The sequence below is a fragment of the Platalea leucorodia genome (assembly GCF_965183815.1).
Source record: "Platalea leucorodia genome assembly, chromosome: 21".
Classification (NCBI taxonomy): domain Eukaryota; kingdom Metazoa; phylum Chordata; class Aves; order Pelecaniformes; family Threskiornithidae; genus Platalea; species Platalea leucorodia.
In genome coordinates this window covers 1969954-1991157 of record NC_138843.1, presented here as the reverse complement: position 1 = coordinate 1991157, position 21204 = coordinate 1969954, and the positions used below count along the sequence as shown (strand labels likewise).

Genomic DNA, 21204 nt, shown 5'->3' with positions numbered 1-21204 from the left:
TGGGGTGTTTACAGGCAAGGATGCTACTTCACCCTGCGAGCAGCTGTGTTGTGCTTGGTTGTTGCGCTCTGCTATCTTAAATCCTCAAAATTATAGTAACTCTCCAAATAGGTAACCTCAAAATATGTTTCACTTCAGCATTCTAAAACGCGAGGCTTCTCAGTCACAGAAAGAAAGGGAGAGAGAGTGAGAAAATGGTTTTGTCGCAGCACACAAGCGTGATGGCAGGGGTGAAGGTGATACTGTTAATGAAATGCAAATTTAAGAGTTGACATCCATCCATCCGTCTGTCTATCCATCCATCTATCTGTCTGTCCATCCATCCATCTGTCTATCCACAGTTCTCGCTTTGCCTTGTTAGCAATCTTGGAATGAACATGTCCTCTCTAAAGCAAACTGGAAAACTTTTTAGGCAGTTGAACATCTTTCTGGTTTTCCTGTATTTTCTCTATTTGCCAAGAGCGGTAAATAAGCCTATTACCTGTCTTATCTGTATTAACTGTGGCTTGATCAAAACCAGTTTAAGGCTGGCTGATAAACCGAAATTATTCCTACAGATTTTGTATCAGTTGGGGTCTTATTTTTTAAAAAAAAACAACAAACAAAAAACCCCCACATTCCCAAACTACTGTATGTATTGGGTCATCTTCTCGCATTAAGCTACAGAGCCTGGATTTTCTTTCCAATTGAAATAAGAGTCTGGATAAGCCAAAAAGTCTGCATTTGATACGTTTGGTTTATTTTCCACAAAAAATTGCTTGCACCCATCTATTGTCTCCCGATGCGTGATACACACAAGTATCAAATATACCCACAGCTTTGGGCTCTTGCTGCTTGAAATTACGTGTGAGCTAGCCGGACTTAGCCACTGCTTGTTGGCTTAATTGCAAACTGCCAGGAAAGATGAGACCGAAGAGTTTGCAGGCAACCTTACAGTTAGCGTGCTCAGGCAAATAATCTATCCGACCTCTTCGGTTCCTTTAATTTTAGGTCTTGCTGGTTATGATTTGTGAGCTTGACAAATGTTGCACTGCTCTGGAACCTCAGAGTAATCGTGTTCTCTTTTTGTTCCACGGGTTAATTAAAAATAACATCTAACAGCAATTGGTTTGGAGTTGTATGAAAGCAGCCTAGTGGCTGTGCTCTGAGTTTCCGTGTTAGGGCTTGGATGCTGAATTCTGGTGCTTTGAAGGATTTTGGGTTGGTTTGGGTTTTTTTGTTTCTTTTTTTTTTTTTTTTTTTTTTTAATCTGGCCAAATCACACTTAAAACTTGCTAAATGAATGGATTTGACTCTGAAATTCTAACATGTTCTCGAGCACATCAGGATGCAGCCTGTGTTGGCTGACCAAACTCCGCACTTTACTGGAATTGACTGGGATCGGTGTTCACGGCAGTGCCGGCGAACAGCAATAGGCTCCTCTCTTCCCAATATTGAGCCTGGAAATGTGGCACAGACCCGTACTTTAGATCTCCTTTTCAGCTTACGCGTGGTGTATCTGTGCCTCCTGGTGTGTGTTGTACGAAAGGATATTGGGACAAAACTGATGCCAGAGTTCCTTGGGGAATTTTAATGTTTTATTTTAAATGCAGACGTAGTTTGAGTGAAGTTTCCTTCCTTTACCTTCAGAGGAAGGGATGAAGTTTGTTTTGCTTCAGTTTCGCACCACCCTCACTAGATCCATTGCAACTTCTTTGATTTGTGTAGATGTAACAACTCCAGGAGAGGGAAAAAAAAAAAAAATCCCCACTGCATTGCTTTTTCTTTCCTTGTTTGTCTTCCTTCCTTGCCAAATATTTTTGGATGAGAGTATACAAGAGACTGTTGAATGGACTGAGGCAAAACTGTTGCATATTTGCTAATGCAGATGAAGCTGCAGCCTGAGTAACAGCTGTGATGCCTCCTCCGGTTACCTGCGGAGGGACGGACGACGGGGGGATGCCGCAGGATGGGGCCGCGCAGGGCTCCTGTCTGCAGTGGGGGACTTCGTGTTTCGGGTCAGTAGTTCTGGAACTGGAACCAAGTGAGCATCGCATTGATTTTTATTTTTTTTCCTCTTTTTTTTTTTTTTTTTTTTTTTTGTTTTTTGGAAGAGTGATCGAAAGGGCATTTTAGAGCATGGGTAAGATCTGGTCTGTAAAAGGAAGCTTATTTTTTGTGTAATGCTTCTGGATCAGCGTGAACAAGCGCAAAGACGGCTTGTTGCGATACGAGAGCTCTTTCGTTAACGTCGTGAAGCTGCAGCGCGAGTCCTCTGAAATGAAACCCTCTACCAGAGCCAGTAGTTCTGGGGGTCTCCCTTTCTCTTACTGGTGTTAAGTTTAAGCTTTGTCATCCTTGGTCGTACTTCAGTGGAACTTCTGTCATGCAGGAAGGTGGATCTGTTAGAAAAGCTGAGTCTGCCTCAAGGTACCGTAGACCTCGGATGTATCCCCTTCAAGACAAAAACTTAATTAATCTTCCTCCGGCCCAGCTAAGTGGAAGCAGACCTCCAAGGCTGGATTTGGCCACCTGACCCTCTTCTTTCCTTCAAATCGGCAAATAAATACACAGTGTCCCCATGGGAAAGTGGCTTTTTTGTTTGATTTGGGTCTTTTCTGGAATAGTTGTTGTGCTCTGAATTGCTACAGGATGCTCCAAGACGCTAAGGAAAACTCTCGAATAGCGTGATGGGTCTGTCCTTGTGCTCTGAGGTTTTAAAAGAGGATCTTGGAGGAATCATGGCCTTTTTCTTAGGGTACTGAGTGACTTAGGAGGTCTGCGTTTGATTCCTTACACTAACTTTCTGCAAAGTCACTGGAAAATTGTGTTTTATTGCTGCGAATGCTTCAATGGGTGTACGTAACTGGGCAGCACCCCCGCTTTCATCTTCTAGCGTAGAGTCCAAATGATTGAGACAGCGACACTTATGAAAGCTGAAGGGAGAATAATAGAACTATGTCTTTATTTAGCTAAAGGATATGGCTGATGGCTTGAGGATAAAGGTCATGGTATCGGGGCAGTTATCCCAAATTATTAACTGCTGGTGGCAGTATTTTTCTGAAAGTGGTGATATTTCCATTGTCTTTCTTATTTTGAAACATCTGCTTTGAATTTTTTGCTTTACACACAGGCTAACAAAAGAGTAAAGCAAACTCCTTTTTGAAGGAAGATTGTTTTGCAGCGTTCTGGTCTACATTTCTGGAGTTCAGTCGTGTGCCACCTCATCCGCTATGCAGTTAGTTGGTCGCGCTGCCGAGGATGTAAATCCTGAAAGATTGAATACGAGTGGACTTTGTTGCTGTGGTCAATATGCGTTGCCTTAAAAAATACATAGTTATCTCCCCACTTCCAGAAGAGTTTTCCTCCGTGAGGTCACATGTCAACAGACTCAAAATTGGTGTAACGTAGATGGTCCTAAAGAGATAGGACTATTTAATGCTTCTGTGGAAATACATGATTTTAAAACTCGGAATGCAGTGGTTTCTAATGCAGCTTTTATTAGATCAGCACCTTATAATGTGGCTCTCAGGAAGATCATAATGCGCCTTGCCAAACGAGGAAATCACAGGGGTTCGGGGAAGCCCTTAGGTGAAGTCAGGCCAGGGACGGGCGGTCCCGCTCTCGCCGCCTCCTGCTTCACAGCCCGAGTAAAGGACGGGGTTTATTGCAGAGCTGGTAGGGGCAAGGTTTTACTTCCTAGTTCCACATTTCATATCGTCGTCCTACGAAATGGCTTAGGCAGCTTTGCTTTGGTTTTTTTTTTTTTTTTTGTGCAAAGCAGCGGTATCTTGCATAGACGCTTTGTTTTGATGTTGCTCTCTTCCAAGCACAAGGAGATAGGAGGGGTACCCCCCGCAGCAGAGGGGATCCCTGAGCCGGGCTGCGGTGGCTCCTTAGCGGAGGTGCTGTTGGTCCGTCTCGGGAAGGGCTTTTGGGAAGGTGCCTGTGGCTTTTGGGAAGGTGCCTGTGGTATTGCGGCTCGGCCAGGCAGCCGCTCTTCCCATCGGCTGGGCAGACCGACGTCCATCCCGGCTCCGACGTCCATCCCGGCTCCGACGTCCATCCCGGCTCCCGGTGCCCTGGACGTGGGCTGACGAGCAGCGTTTGCAGCAGCTGCCGGTGCTCGGTCGTGCACGGCCGCTCTCCCTCCGTGCTGCCCGGCCGAGCAAGGCCCGGCTTGGCCGGCGGGCTGTCAGATCCGCTCCCCCCCCTCCTAAATCTTGGTGCGCTTTTTTTCAAAGACGGAATATTCAGATTGCTGATGAATGCAAACTTCTGTTGATCGCACTTCGCTGCAGATGTCCCGTCATTCTGTTACCAGCACATGTCGGTGCGTTAGTTCAGGATAAAGATTTTCCTCCTTGCCATACCCCGGGGAAGCCCGGGGGGCGGCAGGCGTCGTCTTTCAGCCTGGCCCTCCTCGTCCAGCCTGAAAATAAAACCAGGAGGGCTCCACGACGCGGTCCGGTGACTCTCCTGGGGCTTTTTTTCCCTTTTTTTTTTTTTTTTCTTTTTTTTTTCCCGTTTCTCCTTTTTTATTTTTTTTTTTTCCCCCCTCAAAAACCACCAAGCGACCCTTGGCGCGGGTGCCCGTGGCGGGGACCCCGAGGGGCGAGGGGGCCCCCCGGGGCAGGGCCGCTCCATTTTCTCTGCCGGCACCTGAGCCCGCCCTCACCTCACAAAATGAAGGCCGGGCAGCACCGGCTGGGACCGGCCGTTGCCATGGTTTTCACCGTGGCGGGTCACGTGCCCGGCGTGTCACGTGACCCGGCGGCGGCCCCGCTCCGGGCGGGAGGGGAGCGGAGCCCCGGTGCCGCCATCTGAAGCCGGTTCAGGCGCTGCCGCCTCGCCCGGAGAAAAACCGGCTGGAGCGCGGCGATGGCGGCTCCGGCGTGGCCCCCTTGGCAGCTCCCAGGTCCCGCCAACCTCCCGGCGGAGGACGGCCCGACGGCAGCCGGGCTGCTCTCGCCACCGCTTGGAGAGGGGCCGAAGCCTCGCCGGTGGTAGACTCATCGTCCGTGGCCGAAGAAGATCCTTCACCTCGCCTCGTCTTCGCGGGCGCGTTCGGGTTGGGACGCGTTGGCCTTTGCAGCTTCGCTCCCCGCGGTCGGGCGGGCTGGTTCGAGGGTGGAGCTGGCGAGAAGAGCCCTTGTCTTTCGGGAGCGGGCTGGTTCAGGTGGCAGACGCTGGCTGCTCAAGCCCCCGTGTTTATGTGATTCTCAGCTTTTTAGGTAACTTAGCTGTTCACGAGGGATTTAACCTTAAAGTTTGAGGAGGAACGGCCGGCGCTTGACTCCAGTGGACTCAGTCCTTCCCGCGGAGCTGCTCCAGCTCTCAGCTGGGAAGGGCTCGGTGCCTTCCCTGCACGCTGCTGTTCGCCGCTGTCGGGAGAGGTTTCCCGAGCCAGTCAGGGCTCGGCCCGACCCAGTTACTTCCCCGCTCAGAGCGACCTGAGCCAGTTTGGTGCATTCAGATACAGGAAAAAGCTGGAAATACTTCACCTGTGCCACTGTGAATTTTGAAACAACCTCAGAGTTTAAATGACTCCAGTTTACTGGCTTGCTGTGCCCTCTAGAGGACACTCTACTTTTTTTCTTCATTTTTTCCACTAACAACAAAATTGTATTTTAAAAGCTGGCTTTTGCAGTATTTGAAGCTGGTTTTGCAGTATCCAAAATACCGTTTAACCTGCCCTGAGTGTGTACTGAAGGTGTGTGTTTTGCAAAGCTTACCGGGGTACACAGCTTTTCAGTGCTGTTTTCGGTGTGACTATCCTTTGCATCACTAAATAAGATAATAAGGATTAATTTCTGTTAGAAATTGAATTCCTAATAAATGTGGCATAACAGTTAAGTCTAGAAATCGTTGTTTAGTCTAAGAAGTAATTTCCTGGTATTTAAAAGTACAAAGCTCCTACGCCACATCTCTTATTTGTGAATAATACAAACCACACTTAAATATTTGCTTCATCTTGCTTGATACAAATTCTTTATGCCCTTTGTCTAAGTGTAAGCCCGAAGGTTCTCGTTGTGAACTTTACTGTTCCTGCTTCTGGCTTTGGGTTACAAGAAAACCAAAACAATTACTTGTGTTGCATTCTCCTAAAATTCTCCCCTTTCTCAAGCACTGTCGTCGTGTCCTGGGCAGCGCAGAAGACTTTGCTGTCCCGTTCCTGTGAAGCTCCTGCTAAACCTCTCAGCAACCACATGCTGCAAACCTTGCTCTGAAATACTTGCGCTTTGTAGCTTGAAATCCCAAATCCTGGTACCAAAGGTGATCTGAGAGTTACAGCTTGTGCAGCAGAGGGGAGGCACTGGCGTCTGTTGTGACACCGCGTCATCCCTGTCCCCTTTGGTTCACGTAGTCTAAGATTCCGTTCTCGTGTGATAATCGTAGGCGACGGAGCCAAGAGGTGATTTATTCAGGAATTCAGGTGGAAGGTGCAGCCATTACTCAAGGCACTGAGCATTAAAGCCAAATAAAGAGTTAAAATCAATATAAGTCTGTATGTGTTCAGTGGTTTTCGATGAAGTTGCATGGATGTGTCCATCTGTTGAGACTGTTACAGGTTTCCGCTGTAAATAGCAGAAGATAATTTAGTAGTGTTGCTGTAGAAAGAAAATAATGCCATAAAGTACTTGGGTAAGGGAATAGATGGGAATTGTTTGTGTTGGGTTTCCTTCAGATTCAGTAACTTGGGTGGGGAAAGTCACAACTTAGAAATATTTGCATTAGGAAAGGAAAAAGAAAAGGGGGGTATGGTTTTGTCTGTCAGCACATTGAAGAGAAGCAGCAAGTGACCTGTTTGTCCCTGGATGAGGGGTGGGATGTGGTCTCCTGCTGCAAGCGGAGCCCCGGGAAGCCTCCGTGTCTTCTAAGGGGGGTGAAGTGGCTGATGGAAAAGCTTCGAATTTGAAGGAATTCACCATTCCTATATGTTGTGGCTGCATCTTGCCTCATGGCCTGGGAAGCTTAATATCCCCAAGGAGAACAGAAATTGATTGAACTCGTCCATGTTTGTTCAGAATTGAGAGATTCAGGATTAATCTAGCAGGAGGTTGTAAATAACGTTACCTTGCAGGACGAAGTAGTTGTTTACTTGTTTTTATTAACTCGTTCTTTGTCTTTTTCTTTTGATTTGCAGTGAAATAAAGAGAGAAAAGAGAGTCCCCTCACCGGACGTTATAGTGTTATCTGACAATGAACCTTCTAGCCCTAGAATGAATGGTTTAACAAAAATAGCATTAAAAGAGACCAACACGGAGGCGCTCATGGTGAGTCGTCTTGTCTTGACACACTTTAAGTTGTGCCATCTAGAAAGAAGAAGACACGCCACTTGTTCCCACGGAGGCACCGCGATCGTGGGGTCGGGTGGATACGTGGTTGTATAAGGATGGATTTGCAAGCAGGGAATCTTGAGCCTCTTAAAGGCTGATGTCATTTTTATTGTTTTCAGGCTCTTACCTCCTTGATTTTTATATGCTTCGAAAGCGCACCTTTTTCAGAATGGGCTTTTTAGTGGACGCAATGTCCCTTATTCAGTATGGCATAACACAGATTTGTTGTCTGACTCTTCATTTGACTTTGTTTACTTGTTTTACTGGTGGAAATATCTCTTTTTTTTTTTTTTGCCTTTGAGTTCTTTCTCCATACTCAGCTTGTGTCCATATATTGCAGGCATGTCGGTGATATTAAGACATACATGACAATTATAACGCTGTAAGTTCTTGTCGTAACTTGTATGGTATCTCTCTTCTCCCTCTCTCCCCTCCCTGTTTTCCCATCCTCTATCGCCGTACCTGGCCCTGCAGAAAAGCAGTCCAGAGGAGCGTGAGAGAATGATTAAACAACTAAAAGAAGAGTTACGGTTAGAAGAAGCAAAGCTTGTTTTATTGAAAAAGTTACGGCAAAGTCAAATCCAGAAGGAGACCACTACTCAGAAGGTATTTATTTTCCTACAGATACGTATCGTCTCATCTTTTGAAATGGAGGGGGGGAAATGTAAATAACTGTGGCAGTTGCCATAACCTTTGGAACATATGATAGCTTTCAAATAAAGCGTATCTCACTTTTCATAAAATCTTTATGAAGTTTATAGTGGTTTATCCTTTTAACCGTTCCTTTTTGTGGAATTCCTTTTTTTGTCTTGCCAAGACCAAACAACAAGACAGTTTATCCTACCAACCGTATTCAAAAGCTGAAGACCTTTTTGTTAAAACTCAGATGCATTTATGAGTGTAATGTACTTCCAATTATTAAACGCTCCGTCCAGTCCTTAATGCCAGGTAGAGATTGCTGAAATACGCTTGGAGGAGGTTCTTGCACGTAACAAATGTGCTGACAGGTGGAGTTAAAGCGTTTGAACCCCAGACTTTGGGAGCTGGCGGCCGAGGGCTGCGTTTTGTGCTGCGTGGCAGAAGCCCAGGTCTGGATTCCAGGTCTTACCAGGTGAAGTCAGCCTGCGGTTAGCTGCACGCTTTCATCATCCAAAAATCCAGGCAGCCCCTGGAAGGAATGGTTCAGCCCTCCCTCCCTGAGCTCCCTTCCCTTCCTCCTCTGTTCTCCCCACCTCTCATCTCGCACAACCACGCGCAATATCCAGAGTGCCGGGAGGAGGACTGTTTTCCTCGGGGAAGAAAAAGCCTGCCTTTTTGTCAGAGCGGTTGCTCGGTCTGCTCGCTACGCGTGCCGTTCCTGCTGGCACCGAAGGGGAGAGGTGGAGGGTGGCAGGAGAAGAGCAGAGGCGGGTGGGAGGCGAGGGGGCGTGCGAACACCCCACGCGCTGCTATCAAGGCAGAGGCTAAATTTCCAATATCTGTAACAATGGCAACTAAACGATTTTATTTTACAGCGTGTGATGCTGACTTGATGGATTTTGTGATGGGGGCGATGTGTAGATTTTAAGTGCACTTCACGGTGCAGATGGATGTTAATACAGCTCTCTTGGCTGCTTTTGCTTGTTCTATGGGCGTCTTTCTCCCGGACTTCTGAGTGCTTCAGTAGATGGGATTAAAACTAACGCAAGTACCTGCATCACTCAACTCGCTGCTGAACGCTGAGCAATGAGCTCTGGGTGTTTGAACTAACTAGGGTGAAATGGCGTATCCCAAACTTCCTAATATCCGAAGTCTTTTTCCTAAACTTTTTTTCACTTTGCGTTATGCTTGAACCTGGTTGGTTGAGACTCGTAGTAATGGTGGATAAGACTGAAGTGGGCTCTAAGCTGAGGCTGCTAAAATAGATTTCCACGTTGCTCTGCTGTTGGTGTATAGGCTCTTTTATTTTCCTGGTATAATCTTATCTATACTTACCTAATAATTTCTTCATTTAAATACGCATGTTGAGATGTTTGGAGGAAGAAAGGGATGGGGGAGGGGGAAAACCACAGTCTTTGAAGATTCTCTTACTGAGGCGCAAGGAGGTAAACGCTTTTATTCCCTTAGCTTCTGTAATTCTGCTTACACCCTTACACTCGTCTGCTTTCTTTCTGGTTTTTCCTCTTCCAGCCTGCTGGTTCCTCTGGGAGTGCTGTGGCCACCCCTCCGCCCTTGGTGCGGGGACCGCAGAGCGTTCCTGCTGGCAAGCCGTCCCTCCAGGTCAGTGGGGTGGGCCAGGCTGCCAGGTTTAGGGCACGGAGCAGAGGAGAAGGTGCACAGCACAGGAAGGGCAGTCCCATCACAGCAATGGCTTGGAGCCAGGTGGAAATTTTTGTTTAACTCCTGAAACCCCACTGTAAGCTTTTTGAGAATGATTGGGGTGGGAGATAAAAGTAGGATGTCACACGGAGATAACTCTCATAAGCTTATTTTTCAGTGGCTGATCATCCTGATCCACTCTGCTGATAAACGCATCCATACTAGTACTAACAACCTTTGGCGAAAGAGGATGCCGTGGAGTCACGTCATAGAAATATCGTGGCAGCCTGTTGCCGTACCCTCGAGAGACTTAATTGTGCCCTCAGTATGATTAACTGTAAGAGCTGAGTGAATCATACGATTTTCTCTTTTGGCTTGGTGGCTGAATGGCACATGATGGTAGGAAAGATCTGGGTTTGGACTAAATTAAATGAAATGTTGGAAAGCCTTGGGGAAGAAACAAAAAAAAAAATAAGCAGAGGCAATTGACATCTGTCAAGCTAATCTTCATCTGGAGTCTAGTATCTTGTTTCGCTTTTGGATTTAAAACATTTCTGGTTATTTACCTTGGGCTAATTCGAAACAAATTTCAAAACTGCTTCAGCACAAAATGCTTTCACTTGGAAAATGGCAACTCTTCATTTCAAAACCCCCTAGAATGCTATACTCGAGGGAAGGGCTAAATTCGCTATCCATTTAGGAAACGTTCACAAAACCTAAAGCAATCTGTCAGTTGGAGTAGTCTCTTCCTTGAGGCAAGTTGCCTTCACTGAAGACAGCACTTTCAGAGGAACTGGACCACGAGTTAAATCTTCAGCGATCAGTGAAACTTCGGTTGGACAGAGCAGAGAGCTGGGAGCTAAGAATCCAGAATTGAAGTTATTCTGTCTAATTTGCGGTGTTTGGGCAAATTAACCTAACCTCCAACTGCTTTCGCTTGGCTCTAAAAACTCTACTAATTCCCGTGTGTAGGATTTGAGTTAACATTGGGCCTTCGGTTGAAAGGCATAACAGAAGCGGATAAAACTTCCCACCTGCCTAAATACGTACGTGTGCGTACACATGGTGGCCCGTGAAAGCGGGAGCTTCAGTGTTTTTAGAAGTCTTCCCTCGCAGGCGGTGGTCACTTTGGGGCTTGAGCGAGGGCAGCGGCAGGATCCGCAAAGCCACGCGAGAGGGATGGAGAGGTTTGTTGCTCTTGAGCAGTGAGTGCTCCTTGAGCTCGATTGCGTAGCGTTAGTGGTCTGCAGGAATGTTAGTGATGCGTGAAACTGTGCCACCTTTTATAGCGTCATGAGAAATTTTGAGGATTTAATGCAGTCTGCAGCCCCAAAAGCATGGGCGGCAATTTTTCACATGTCGTTAGCCTGGCTCCTTTTCTTTTTCATTTTTCTAAAGCTTTCCCCTTTTCCTGTCTCTTTTTTCCCTTCCCACATACGTGCACGTGCCCAGCCAGCTCACCTCCCTGGGTTCCCGCACCTCCAACTTCTGTCTGCCCTGTGCTTCTCCTTGAAGACAGCAGTTTGTATTTCCCCGTTCTCTTACTCCCCCCAAAAATACACTTTTGTCTGTCTTTTTTTTATTTTTTTTTTATTTTTTGGCACTAACTGCACTGAAGCCAGCCCAGCCATCTCTTGTCCTCCGGTATTTCCATGGGCTCAGGACAGCTACTGCATCCGTCACATCAGCCAGAGCGGAGAGCTGCTCTCGTGTACCCCCTGCCCCCGTACTCGCGTTATGGCGTGCCTCTTCGGTGTGTCTCGTACAGCAGTTCTTGAGCTATTGAACTTCAGCGGGGGGAGGGCAGGTGAAAATGTCGTTCAGGACTGCTCTTTACCTTTTAAATTCCGCGCAGGATGAGAAAGAACAATCCCCGAGTGTGTAGCCAGACTGCCATCGCGTCCTTACGTGTGTCTGTATTGCTGCGTAAGATTTCAGATACTGCTTTATCGGCATGCTAAGCGGCAGAAGAGAGCACGTGTATAAATACGCCAGAACAAAGCAATGCGAGTAAACTATTTTCTGTTTTGCAGACCTCTTCTACACGTATACCGGGCACTGTTATTCCTCCTCCCTTGGTCCGCGGAGGGCAGCAGGCTTCTTCAAAACTGGGAACTCAGCAAAACACGCAGATAGTAATGCCACCTCTTGTCAGAGGAGCACAGGTAAGTATTGACCTTGTGGTAGATCCGCTCTGGTTTTCCTTAGTTCATCTTACCTATTTTCTTAGTCATCTTTCTGCTTGTCTGGAGGAAACCTATGAAGTTCTTGCTGGAATTATTTAATATGGCTAGATGTATGGCTGCTGAAAGATCGTGTATCGTTCATTATGGCAGCGTGCTGTCCCGTAACGCTTCCAGTGAAGCAAGAGAAAATCCTGTGGTGATGCAGGATACCGTCTTACCTGCATAGCTGCTTCCCTTAGCTGCGCCAAGGCAGTTTGTTTGCCTTTATTATGAAAGTTAATTTACGGGCTTACAGCTTCACCCGCTTTTTAGGAGAGCGGCAGCAGAGGAAATGAAACACAATCCCTCGTTCTTCCATTTCCCCCCCCCCCCCCCCCCCCCCCCCATTATTCTTTCTGTCATATCAATTTCACCTTTTCAAATGCTAAAACTCACTTTTTTTTTTTCCTCATTGTGTCTGTCTTGCGATTGAATAAGAGCTGCTGAAATGAGATAGTCAGCTGGAAGTCTGAAAGTGCTGCTTTGCAGGGTCTTTATCACCTATAACAGAAAATAGCGGTGTCACTACAGGAGCAGGAAAGCAATGTTCAATTTGATACGGTCTTCTAAAATTATGACTTCCGTGGGATACCAGGAAAAAAATATTTCCTTGTTAAATGAGGATTTATTTTGCAGTGAAAGGTCTGCTTTTATCTGTTGCATAGCCAGCATTAAGGAGGAAGGTAGAGATTTGGTATTTCATTTTCTTTCTGTTCTGATTATGGAGAAAAACCCATTCTGAGAAGTAGCTTTCCTAATGCCTTTAAAATGAAACAGGCTTAACAACTATACATTTCGAAAGAACTTTAACTCGGAAACTTCAATTTTTTTTTTGGCACAGCTGTTTTGGTCATAATGTGATGGGCTCACATACGAGCATCTCTTTCACTTGTTTCATTTTGACAGAGGGAAAGGGAAAAACACCGCGTTTTGACACGGATGTTAATTGTCACGCTTTCTTTGCGTTCCCTGCCTTGCCTCATTTCCACTGTCTCGTGCCATCCCATTCAACTCCCACCACTTATTTCCCACTATCTAATCCTCCCCATTGTTCATGGCACCATTGCATCAGCCCATTTCTGTGTCTTCCCAGCAAATCCACAACATCCGACAGCACTCCAGCACGGGGCCGCCTCCGCTGCTGCTGGCGCCGCGCGCATCGGTCCCCAGCGTACAAATTCAGGGGCAGCGAATTATCCAGCAGGGGCTGATCCGCGTCGCCAACGTCCCCAACACCAGCCTGCTTGTCAACATCCCGCAGGTGAGTTCCAGAAAGGATTTTGTGCCAAACATAACATTCATCTCCGAGGGACGGATAAATGGTTTTAATTACTGATTATCCGGTTACTGTATCTAATTGGCGCGGCCTGCTGTCGTTGAACTGATGCGGTGGTTTATTACCGCTCCTTGTTCTTCCCATGCAGTCCCTTTTTCTGTTCACGTTCACCTCCTGTACAGAGGAATGAAGAAAAGCATTACAGAGTATAGGGAAGAAATACATAATTTCAGTGAACTGAACTTTGTGCCTCATTTCACATTTGGTATTTCAATATGAAGCTGTCCATTAGAATTTTTTTTCCCCCCCCCCTCTTCCTTAAGAAGCATAAATGAGCGTTCTGGTAAACAGAGCTCAAAATGGGTTAGCACTCCTGTTTGAAACATGAAGAGAAGCTGAAGCAGCAACTTAACATCGACCACTGATGCTGGTATACAAGTCCTTTAGATAAAGGAAGCAATTTAAAGTCAGTGCTTTGACAAAACCATAAGGAAAAGGACTCCTTTTTTGGTTTTTTTCTTTAGAATTTCTAAAATTGCCTTATAAAAATGATCAGTAAAGAAAAATAAAGTTCTTTAGAAAAAGAATTAGAGCGTTAGATGACAGGTACAGTGCTGCAGTGAACGTATGTATTGTCTGCTTGGTCACCTACAGAAGTAAGAGTTAAGGCAGGCGGTTTGGTGTAGCCCCCAGCAGCCAGCCTTCATCGCACAGCGACAGCCCCGCGCAGCGTCGGCGCCGACGCTGCTCTTGCCTCCCTCTCGTCCCTCTCGCTGGAGAAGAGCGCGTGTCCCCCAAGCGCCGAACCGCCTGGCGTTTGTCACTAAGCTGTGTCGTGTTTCCTCCCAGGCTTCACCAACTTCAATCAAAGGTACAACCGTGACATCCGCTCAGGCTAACGCTACTACGACCAGCGCCGCTTCCATCGTCAACTCCAACGACTCGCCGGCCAGCCGGCAAGCCGCCGCCAAGCTCGCCTTGCGGAAGCAGCTGGAGAAGACGCTGTTGGAGATCCCTCCTCCCAAGCCGCCTGCACCAGAGATGAACTTCCTGCCAAGTGCAGCTAATAACGAATTCATTTACTTGGTCGGGTTGGAAGAAGTTGTGCAGAATTTGCTGGAAACTCAAGGTGAGATAGCGTTAAAAACGTGGCTCACAGGCGAGGAGAGAACCTTTCCCATCTGGATTTTATCTCAATAGCAGGCAGCAATGAGTTTCGGGCGTCGCAGGATTAAATTGTCACACTCTGTCAAATCTAGGATTCACTTCTTTTAATATGTTTCAAACTGTTTTAACTGTAAAATTCTGAAATTTCACAATGTTAGGGTTTCTCATAGGCTAGGCACTGATTGTAAAGATTTCTCTAAAACGCATCCAGTTCTCCCCAGAGCTGTTGACTTCCTATCAGCCACTCGTTTGTCCATCACCGCTAAATTCTCTAACCAGTACCTAAAGAAGTATCTGCTGGATACCTACGCACACACTCACAGAAGTGAAGAGTTTAAAGATGTAGTAATGCAAAAGGCTTTGGATGGAGGGGAGTTAAGGGTGGAGGGCTTGCTTTGAGGTTGTTTGTTTTTTTTTTTTTTTAATGCTGGATGTTCTTGAGGTTTCTCAGGTATTACTCATTCACAGAAGCCCCAGATGGAGCTGAGCTAACCTGGTTGTGTTCTGCAGGTAAAGTTTCGGTTGCTGTATCATCTCGCGAGCCCTATATGTGTGCTCAGTGTAAGACTGACTTCACCTGCCGTTGGAGGGAGGAGAAGAACGGAACCATTATGTGTGAAACCTGCATGACATCAAATCAGAAAAAGGCCTTGAAAGCCGAGCACACTAACCGACTGAAGGCTGCCTTCGTAAAAGCACTGCAGCAAGAGCAGGAGATTGAGCAAAGGATACTGCAACAGACCGCGTCTCCTGTACAGACCAAGTCAGACCCCATAGTGCAGCACCACTCGCTCAAGCAGGTACGGCTTCCTCCACCAGAAAACAGATCTTGGTGACGATGGGGCAAGGGTCCCGCGGCTCCAAGCACAAGTGTTGGTACGCAGGCACGAAGCCGATGCATGAACTTGCTTTATTTAAGCTCCACAGTGTGTGTCTTTGAGCGTAAGCTTAAAACCGGGCTGGTTAAAGTGGTTTTTGTCATGTGGGGACCTGATATTTAAATTACGTTCTGAAGAGCAGAAGAGAGTGGTGGTGTTCTGCAGAGTCATTGTAATTATCCTGGGTGTTTAACTCCTATCCTGCAAAGTCTGTTCCTGAATTTTTTTTAGGAGGTACCAAATGGAAAAAGGTGCTCCCGTGCCAAATACACAAGAGTAAATTGACCCAAGATGGGGGAAAAAAAAATTGGCTTAAGCCAGGAGCACGTAATGTTACTTGTGAAGTTTTAAGGTGATGGTAGCAACCATCCATGACAGGGACTGGGTCTTGCACATCTTGTAAAACCACCTTTCAGTTGGAGGAAGGCAGAAGCTGCTTAAGTGCTGCTTTGAGTTGAAGTAATCGAGGTACTGGTTATTTAGGACAGGGAAGTAGAGTGCTGCCTCTGTACGGAGGTGCTTACACAGCACATTTTTTGCTGCTTTGCAGTTGATTATAATTCCTCATCCTTACAGGTGCTTTCAGAAGTAGGAATTTTGTTGTAGAGATGTCTCGGAAGTTTTCAGCTCTGAAACTATAGTAATGCCTTCCAGACCTGGCAGAGGCAGCCACAGAAGGAGAGAGGGGCAGTAAAGGTTCATCAAGGCTGTTGCACTTGGGAGACAGAACACTGCTATGCCTGTCTTACCGTTTGCTCTCTTGCCAGACTTCTAGCCAGATGTCTCGAGGTCCTCCTGGAGCTCCGCGAGGAGTGTTGCATGCATTTAGCCAGTCACCCAAGTTGCAGAATGCATCGTCTGCAGCAGCACTTGGGAGTAGGCCAGGTAAGCATGCTGAGAGACCTGTCAGCAAGGGCAGCGCTGCCGCCTGGAAGAAGACTCCCATCAATACAGGTAGATTTTTCTCTAAAGTTTCTTTTCTTTGTACTTACTAGCTGCACTCTGTCCAACAATCATAGTTCTTTGGGTAAGGATGCTTTCTCTTTGACACTTCCTGCATGAAAGCCCAATGGTACCGAGGCCTTGCTCTTCGTATTGTTGTGGGCACTTGCTTTTGGTGTGGTTTATGCTCATCGAAAAGGAGCAATCGGGTGGTGCTACCGAATAAAAACTGCTGCTTTACACACGTATAAACAGACGAAATAGATGTGACGTCAGGCTGTTCGTCACGGGGTCCGTACGCACAGCCAGTACCGTGCCGCGGCAGTTTGTCCTTCGTTTCTGGGAGTTAATTCAGTCGTTTCCTTTTGACTGGTGTTTTCTCTTTGCTGAAAGCAACGTACAGTAAATAGAGGTTTGCTCTAGGTAAGGCTGCAGTGCACACTCCCAGCGCTCCTCAGGATTTGAAATAACTAAAGCTGTTGCTTTGAACAAATGGCAATTACAAATTCTAATCTGATCTTTTTTTATATATAAGAATCTGACTGGAGAAGAGTCGTTTGTTTTCCTAAATGATAATTAGGATCTCCAGGAAGGAAACACTGTAGCAACTAGCTCTTCTGTGATCTACTTTCTTGCCCAATATTGAATGAATTCTTTTGACTTTTTTTTTTTATTATTATTCCTGACAGCTTAATGTATCATTTAAAACGTAATTTCATTGCAGAGAGCTCTAGCCTGCTCAAATCTTCATTTCTGGTACAAATCTTGCTCCTATTTGTTCGGATGATTTTGGAAGCTTTCATCTTCTGAAGGTGTCTGACCTTCCTGGCCAATAGTGCCCCGTCCTTCCTTAGATGATCCGTTTTCATGTGGGTGAAATGAGAGTAGTGTGTTTTTGGCCCTGTTTTGTCTCACGTTTTTATCATGCTGTGACGCTCGTTCTCTCTTCTCTTTTATATCTCGTCAGGTGGGGCTTTACCTTTTGTTAATCCTAGTTTAGCTGTGCACAAGTCGTCTTCAGCAGTAGACCGCCAGCGTGAATATCTCCTGGATATGATTCCCCCACGGTCCATCCCACAGTCCGCCACGTGGAAATAATGCAGAGGAATGCCCGAGAGGAAGACTTTTCCTGTTTCTGCCATCCTTTTTATACCACATTACAGTGGAATCTGCTTTAATCCCAGCTGGATATGCCCCAGGCTTTATAGGATGCAAGAAGACCACTCCTCATCCCATCGAGTGCTGCTGTCCCTGCTATGAGAAAATGACACCACGTGGGTGGGAAAGACTTAAGCTCATTTGGTTATCAGATTCGTATGATTGACTGATGATGAAGGCTGTCAGGGAAGGGGAAGAATTCTTTTTTTTTTTTTTTTTTTCCCCCAGCTTTATGTATTTAGTTTGGATTTTTTTTGTCACCAGCACAAAAGGAGGACTAAACGACTCTCTGCCTTCGGTTTCTTTATTAATAAGTACCCGTTCACCAGGAACATGGTGTTTGTTCGCGATCGAGCGTGGATGTCAGTTCAAGGAGAGAGGAATTTCAGCCCGATCTTGCAGATGCATTTAGCGAGCCGAGTTCACGTTTGCTTTTCTTCCCTGCCCCTCCTCCAGCCAGGAAGGCAGTCTACAGATTATAATGTTTCAAAATCTTCTGATGATGAGCTAATGATAAATAAGTGCAAACTCAAATTCCAGTTGAGTATGGTTTTTTTTCTAAGGGACTGGCTGCCACCAAAACGTGTCTGGTAGGTGGGAACCAGTGCAGGAGTCTCTCACTTTTGTTGGATTCTGTTTTGAATAGACTTTGAACTGTTGGTAGTCTAAAATCTAATTTACTGAATAGACAGACACCTTTGTTCAGTCTTTCTAATTCAGCGAAGAGCAGTCGGGCCTTTCATACGTTCCCAGAGACTTAAAAGTGAAACTGTTTTTGATTATTTTCTTTTCGGAGGGTTTTTTTTGTTGTTGTTGTTTTGAGCAATTTTACTCAAAAAAAAAAAAAAAAAAAAAATAGGAATTCCAGAAGCTGCACGCAATCAGAAAGGGCGAGTGGAGGGCGCAGAGGAGCGGGAGGCTGCCGTCAGGTCGCAGGCTCCTTCCTCTGCCGATACCTGCCGAGAAGCGGCCGTTGCTGGTCCGCGCTGCGGTGGCCCGATGACCGTGCCAGCACGCGTTGGGCGCGTTGGGGGCAGGACTGCCTACCTCCATCCCCCCAGAGCTCCGTTCTTCCAGGCATACCGAGCATGCTCCTCTGTCCATCACTGCAGTATTTCATTTTTGATAGAGCTTTAGGTAACCCTGCTTTAAGGACAGGTTTCTACGTGGTTTTTAATATATTTTGCCGATTCCACAGGTTAAACCCACATCCATCGGGTCCAGTTTTGTTTCTTCTTCTCGTCATCTTCCCTCCTTCTTCCCTGTGCTTCTCCCAAATTAAAGTTGAATTCAAGTGGCAGAAATACATGCCTTACTACTTATGTTGCATATCAGTACTAGAAGTAGTGCTGATAAGAATTATTTGCAAAATTATATATATATATCTATATATCTATATATAAAAGAAAAGGGGGGAGGGGTTACTATTCAGTCTGTGCTGAATCTATTTTCTTAGCAGTTGCTGTTAGATCGAACTTCAAGCCAATAACTGTATAGGGTTGTCCCCCTTCAGATCTAACTATCGCACCGTGAAAGAGAGAACTCGTTCATTTTAGCCCCTCTTCTGTTGTGTGAATATCGGTATTTAGACACTTTGAAAACTGTTCGGTAGTATAGAAAACCTAGTTTTGCAAAATGGTATTTGTTGCTGTATAAAGCCCTAGAAATTCAATTTGACTTTGTTTTTTTGTTTGTTTTACAAATGTATATTAAGAGCTAAATGGGAATGAGAGGAATTGGTTTGAGGTTTTAATTTTTCTTTTCATTCCAAGATATTTTGGATTTGGAGATGTGGAGAGAGAAATTGAGTGCATTTTATTTTTGCACTTTGAAATATTATGAAAAAGTTTCAGTTCCTTACCTGTGTGGAGTTTTTTGGGGTTTTTTTCTCTCTTCTGACAAATGCCTGCGTTATCTCATCATTGATGCCAATGTCTAGCCCTGTTAAATCACCCGGGAAGAGTGCATTTGTTTAAAAAGAACAAGCAAAACTTCTCAAACTAAAATTCAAATACCTTTTTGGGAAGCCTGGACAACTTCACAGTTTCTTTCCAGTGTCGGGGTAGCTTTAGCTTCAGCTGACGCTGGAAAAAAAGGGGAATGGAAAAAGGGGCAGAAGTATTAAACTTGCCCGTTTTAAAAGCTATGTCAAAACCTTTTTGGATACCGCCAGTTCAGTACAGCAGCTTGTAAATTCTAAATTCGGCACAATGGCTAGGGGAGACTTAAAGTAAGCCTTAAAATAATTGAGAAGACTTATTTTAAGACTTGGAACTGAAAATCAAAACGAGTCTGAGCATACTGTCTTACAAACGTTGCTCCCTCAGCGATGCTAGACCGCAATCTCGTCTCGTTTAATGTAGAATAAAGCCCCACAAATACTCTCCTACCTGTTGGGGTGGAATTATTTTGAAGGCTTTGTCAGCGAACAGAAAATACTACGTGGCTGTCGGGATTCAAACCAGTTTTGACATCGTTTCTAATCTCTGGTTCTTGGAGTGTTGCAGGTAACTTAGAGGATCTATTTATTGCATATGTGTTTCTGCAAAGTTTTAGATAAATGCACCAGGCAAAGACTTAAGTGGTATACATGTGTTAAATGCCAGAAGAATCACTTCTTCCTTTGTAGTCAAAACTGCATATTCAGTTGAGTAGTGTTGACCTGGGCTAGTTAAGGTACCATGCTAGGTTTAGGTAGTTGGTAAAACACTCGCTGCGGTCTTTCCAGATCTCCTCCTCCCCATCTGTACGTTCCCCTTCTCGCAGGGAAAAAAAAAAAAACAAAAAACAAACCCAACAACGAAAAACCAACCAACAAACAGAAAAGCTCAATTAGATGGAACATTCACATAATGGTGTTGTGCCCTAAAGGTTAAATCGTTTGGGAATTGTGAAGGAGGGGGTTAGACACGCTTTTAAGAACAAATCTTTGGTTTATTTCTACTGCTGTCACGTTTGGGATTCCTGCCTCCGTAAGGGCTATTAGTTCTGCCGCAGAGCTGTCCGAAAGTCGCCTCATCGGCCCTCTCCTGGAAAAAAGACCGTTTTACTTAAAGCTCCCTCAGAACAAGAGACCGACCCGTGCTGCTCGACAGCCTCACCTGTAAAGCGGTAGCGTTCAGGCGGAGCATCCGGCACCGTGTCCTGCTTCCCCGACCCTCCACCGCTTCGCTGCAAACTGCTGCATGAGCTGGTTTGACATTGCTCAGATGCTGCTTGCTTCCCCCCTCTCCTGGGGAGAGGGTTAGAGCAGCGTTGGTTCTTGCAAGCCATATAACCTTTCTTGGAGACGTTGCGACTACAAGATTTTATAATACAGTAATAATGAAAATGACTATTGTACTTAGATTTTAGCAACTTGTGAAATAAACCCCGGATTTTCATTTGAAACCCGTGTTGCAATTTGGGAGCTGTGTGGTTTCTTTAATTTTGTTGTTTTTATAACATAATTTATTATCTGTTTGATTTCTGAGCGTTGGCGGGATTGCCGTCCTTTGCTCAGAAACACGACAAGTGGCCCGGTCGAACCTTTTATTTTTATAGCGCAGTCGACTTGGACAGCTTCTCCAGTTCGTGTAAAGGGCGACTTTGCTGGTTTTTGTGTCCTGGCGATTCCTGTAAATGGCATTCCAGCTGTAACAGTGAGGAAGACTCTTGGTTCAGCTTAAATTCGAGGTAGTTTGGGGTTGGTGGGTTTTTTTTTTTCTATAGACGTTTTTACCATCGTTCTCGGGAACCGTTCATTTACCTCTGAATTCGCAGACGTAGCTGTCACATGGTTTTGCTTACTAAGGAAAAATTTTAAAAAAATGACCAAAGTGCAGTTCAGAATGGCAAATGGGGAACTCGGGCTGCAGAAGCGGGCAGAGCGGAGCGGGCTGAGGCAGGTCTCATCAGAAACCCTCCCTGGCTCGTCTGACGCCTTCTCCTTTTGGAAGGAG

At 45.8% G+C, this 21204-nt stretch overlaps 1 protein-coding gene across 12 annotated transcripts in view; it reads left to right on the top strand.

Annotated features, from left to right (window-relative positions):
- The window catches only part of GATAD2A (GATA zinc finger domain containing 2A), a 66325-nt gene extending 46270 nt beyond the window's left edge, over nucleotides 1–20055 (top strand). For 10 of the 12 annotated variants that reach the window (XM_082331467.1, XM_082331463.1, XM_082331460.1 and 7 more), the window contains 8 exons: nucleotides 7127–7256; nucleotides 7794–7925; nucleotides 11651–11782; nucleotides 12936–13103; nucleotides 13968–14247; nucleotides 14796–15085; nucleotides 15931–16117; nucleotides 17073–20055. In XM_082331467.1, coding sequence (XP_082187593.1) covers nucleotides 7127–7256; nucleotides 7794–7925; nucleotides 11651–11782; nucleotides 12936–13103; nucleotides 13968–14247; nucleotides 14796–15085; nucleotides 15931–16117; nucleotides 17073–17203 — 1450 coding nt within the window. In that variant the 3' untranslated portion in view covers nucleotides 17204–20055. Of the gene's footprint in view, nucleotides 1–7126; nucleotides 7257–7793; nucleotides 7926–11650; nucleotides 11783–12935; nucleotides 13104–13967; nucleotides 14248–14795; nucleotides 15086–15930; nucleotides 16975–17072 lie in introns of all 12 variants that reach the window. The other 2 variants (XR_014230326.1, XM_082331464.1) reach the window with 2 other exon arrangements.
- The last annotated feature ends 1149 nt before the right edge of the window (nucleotides 20056–21204 follow it).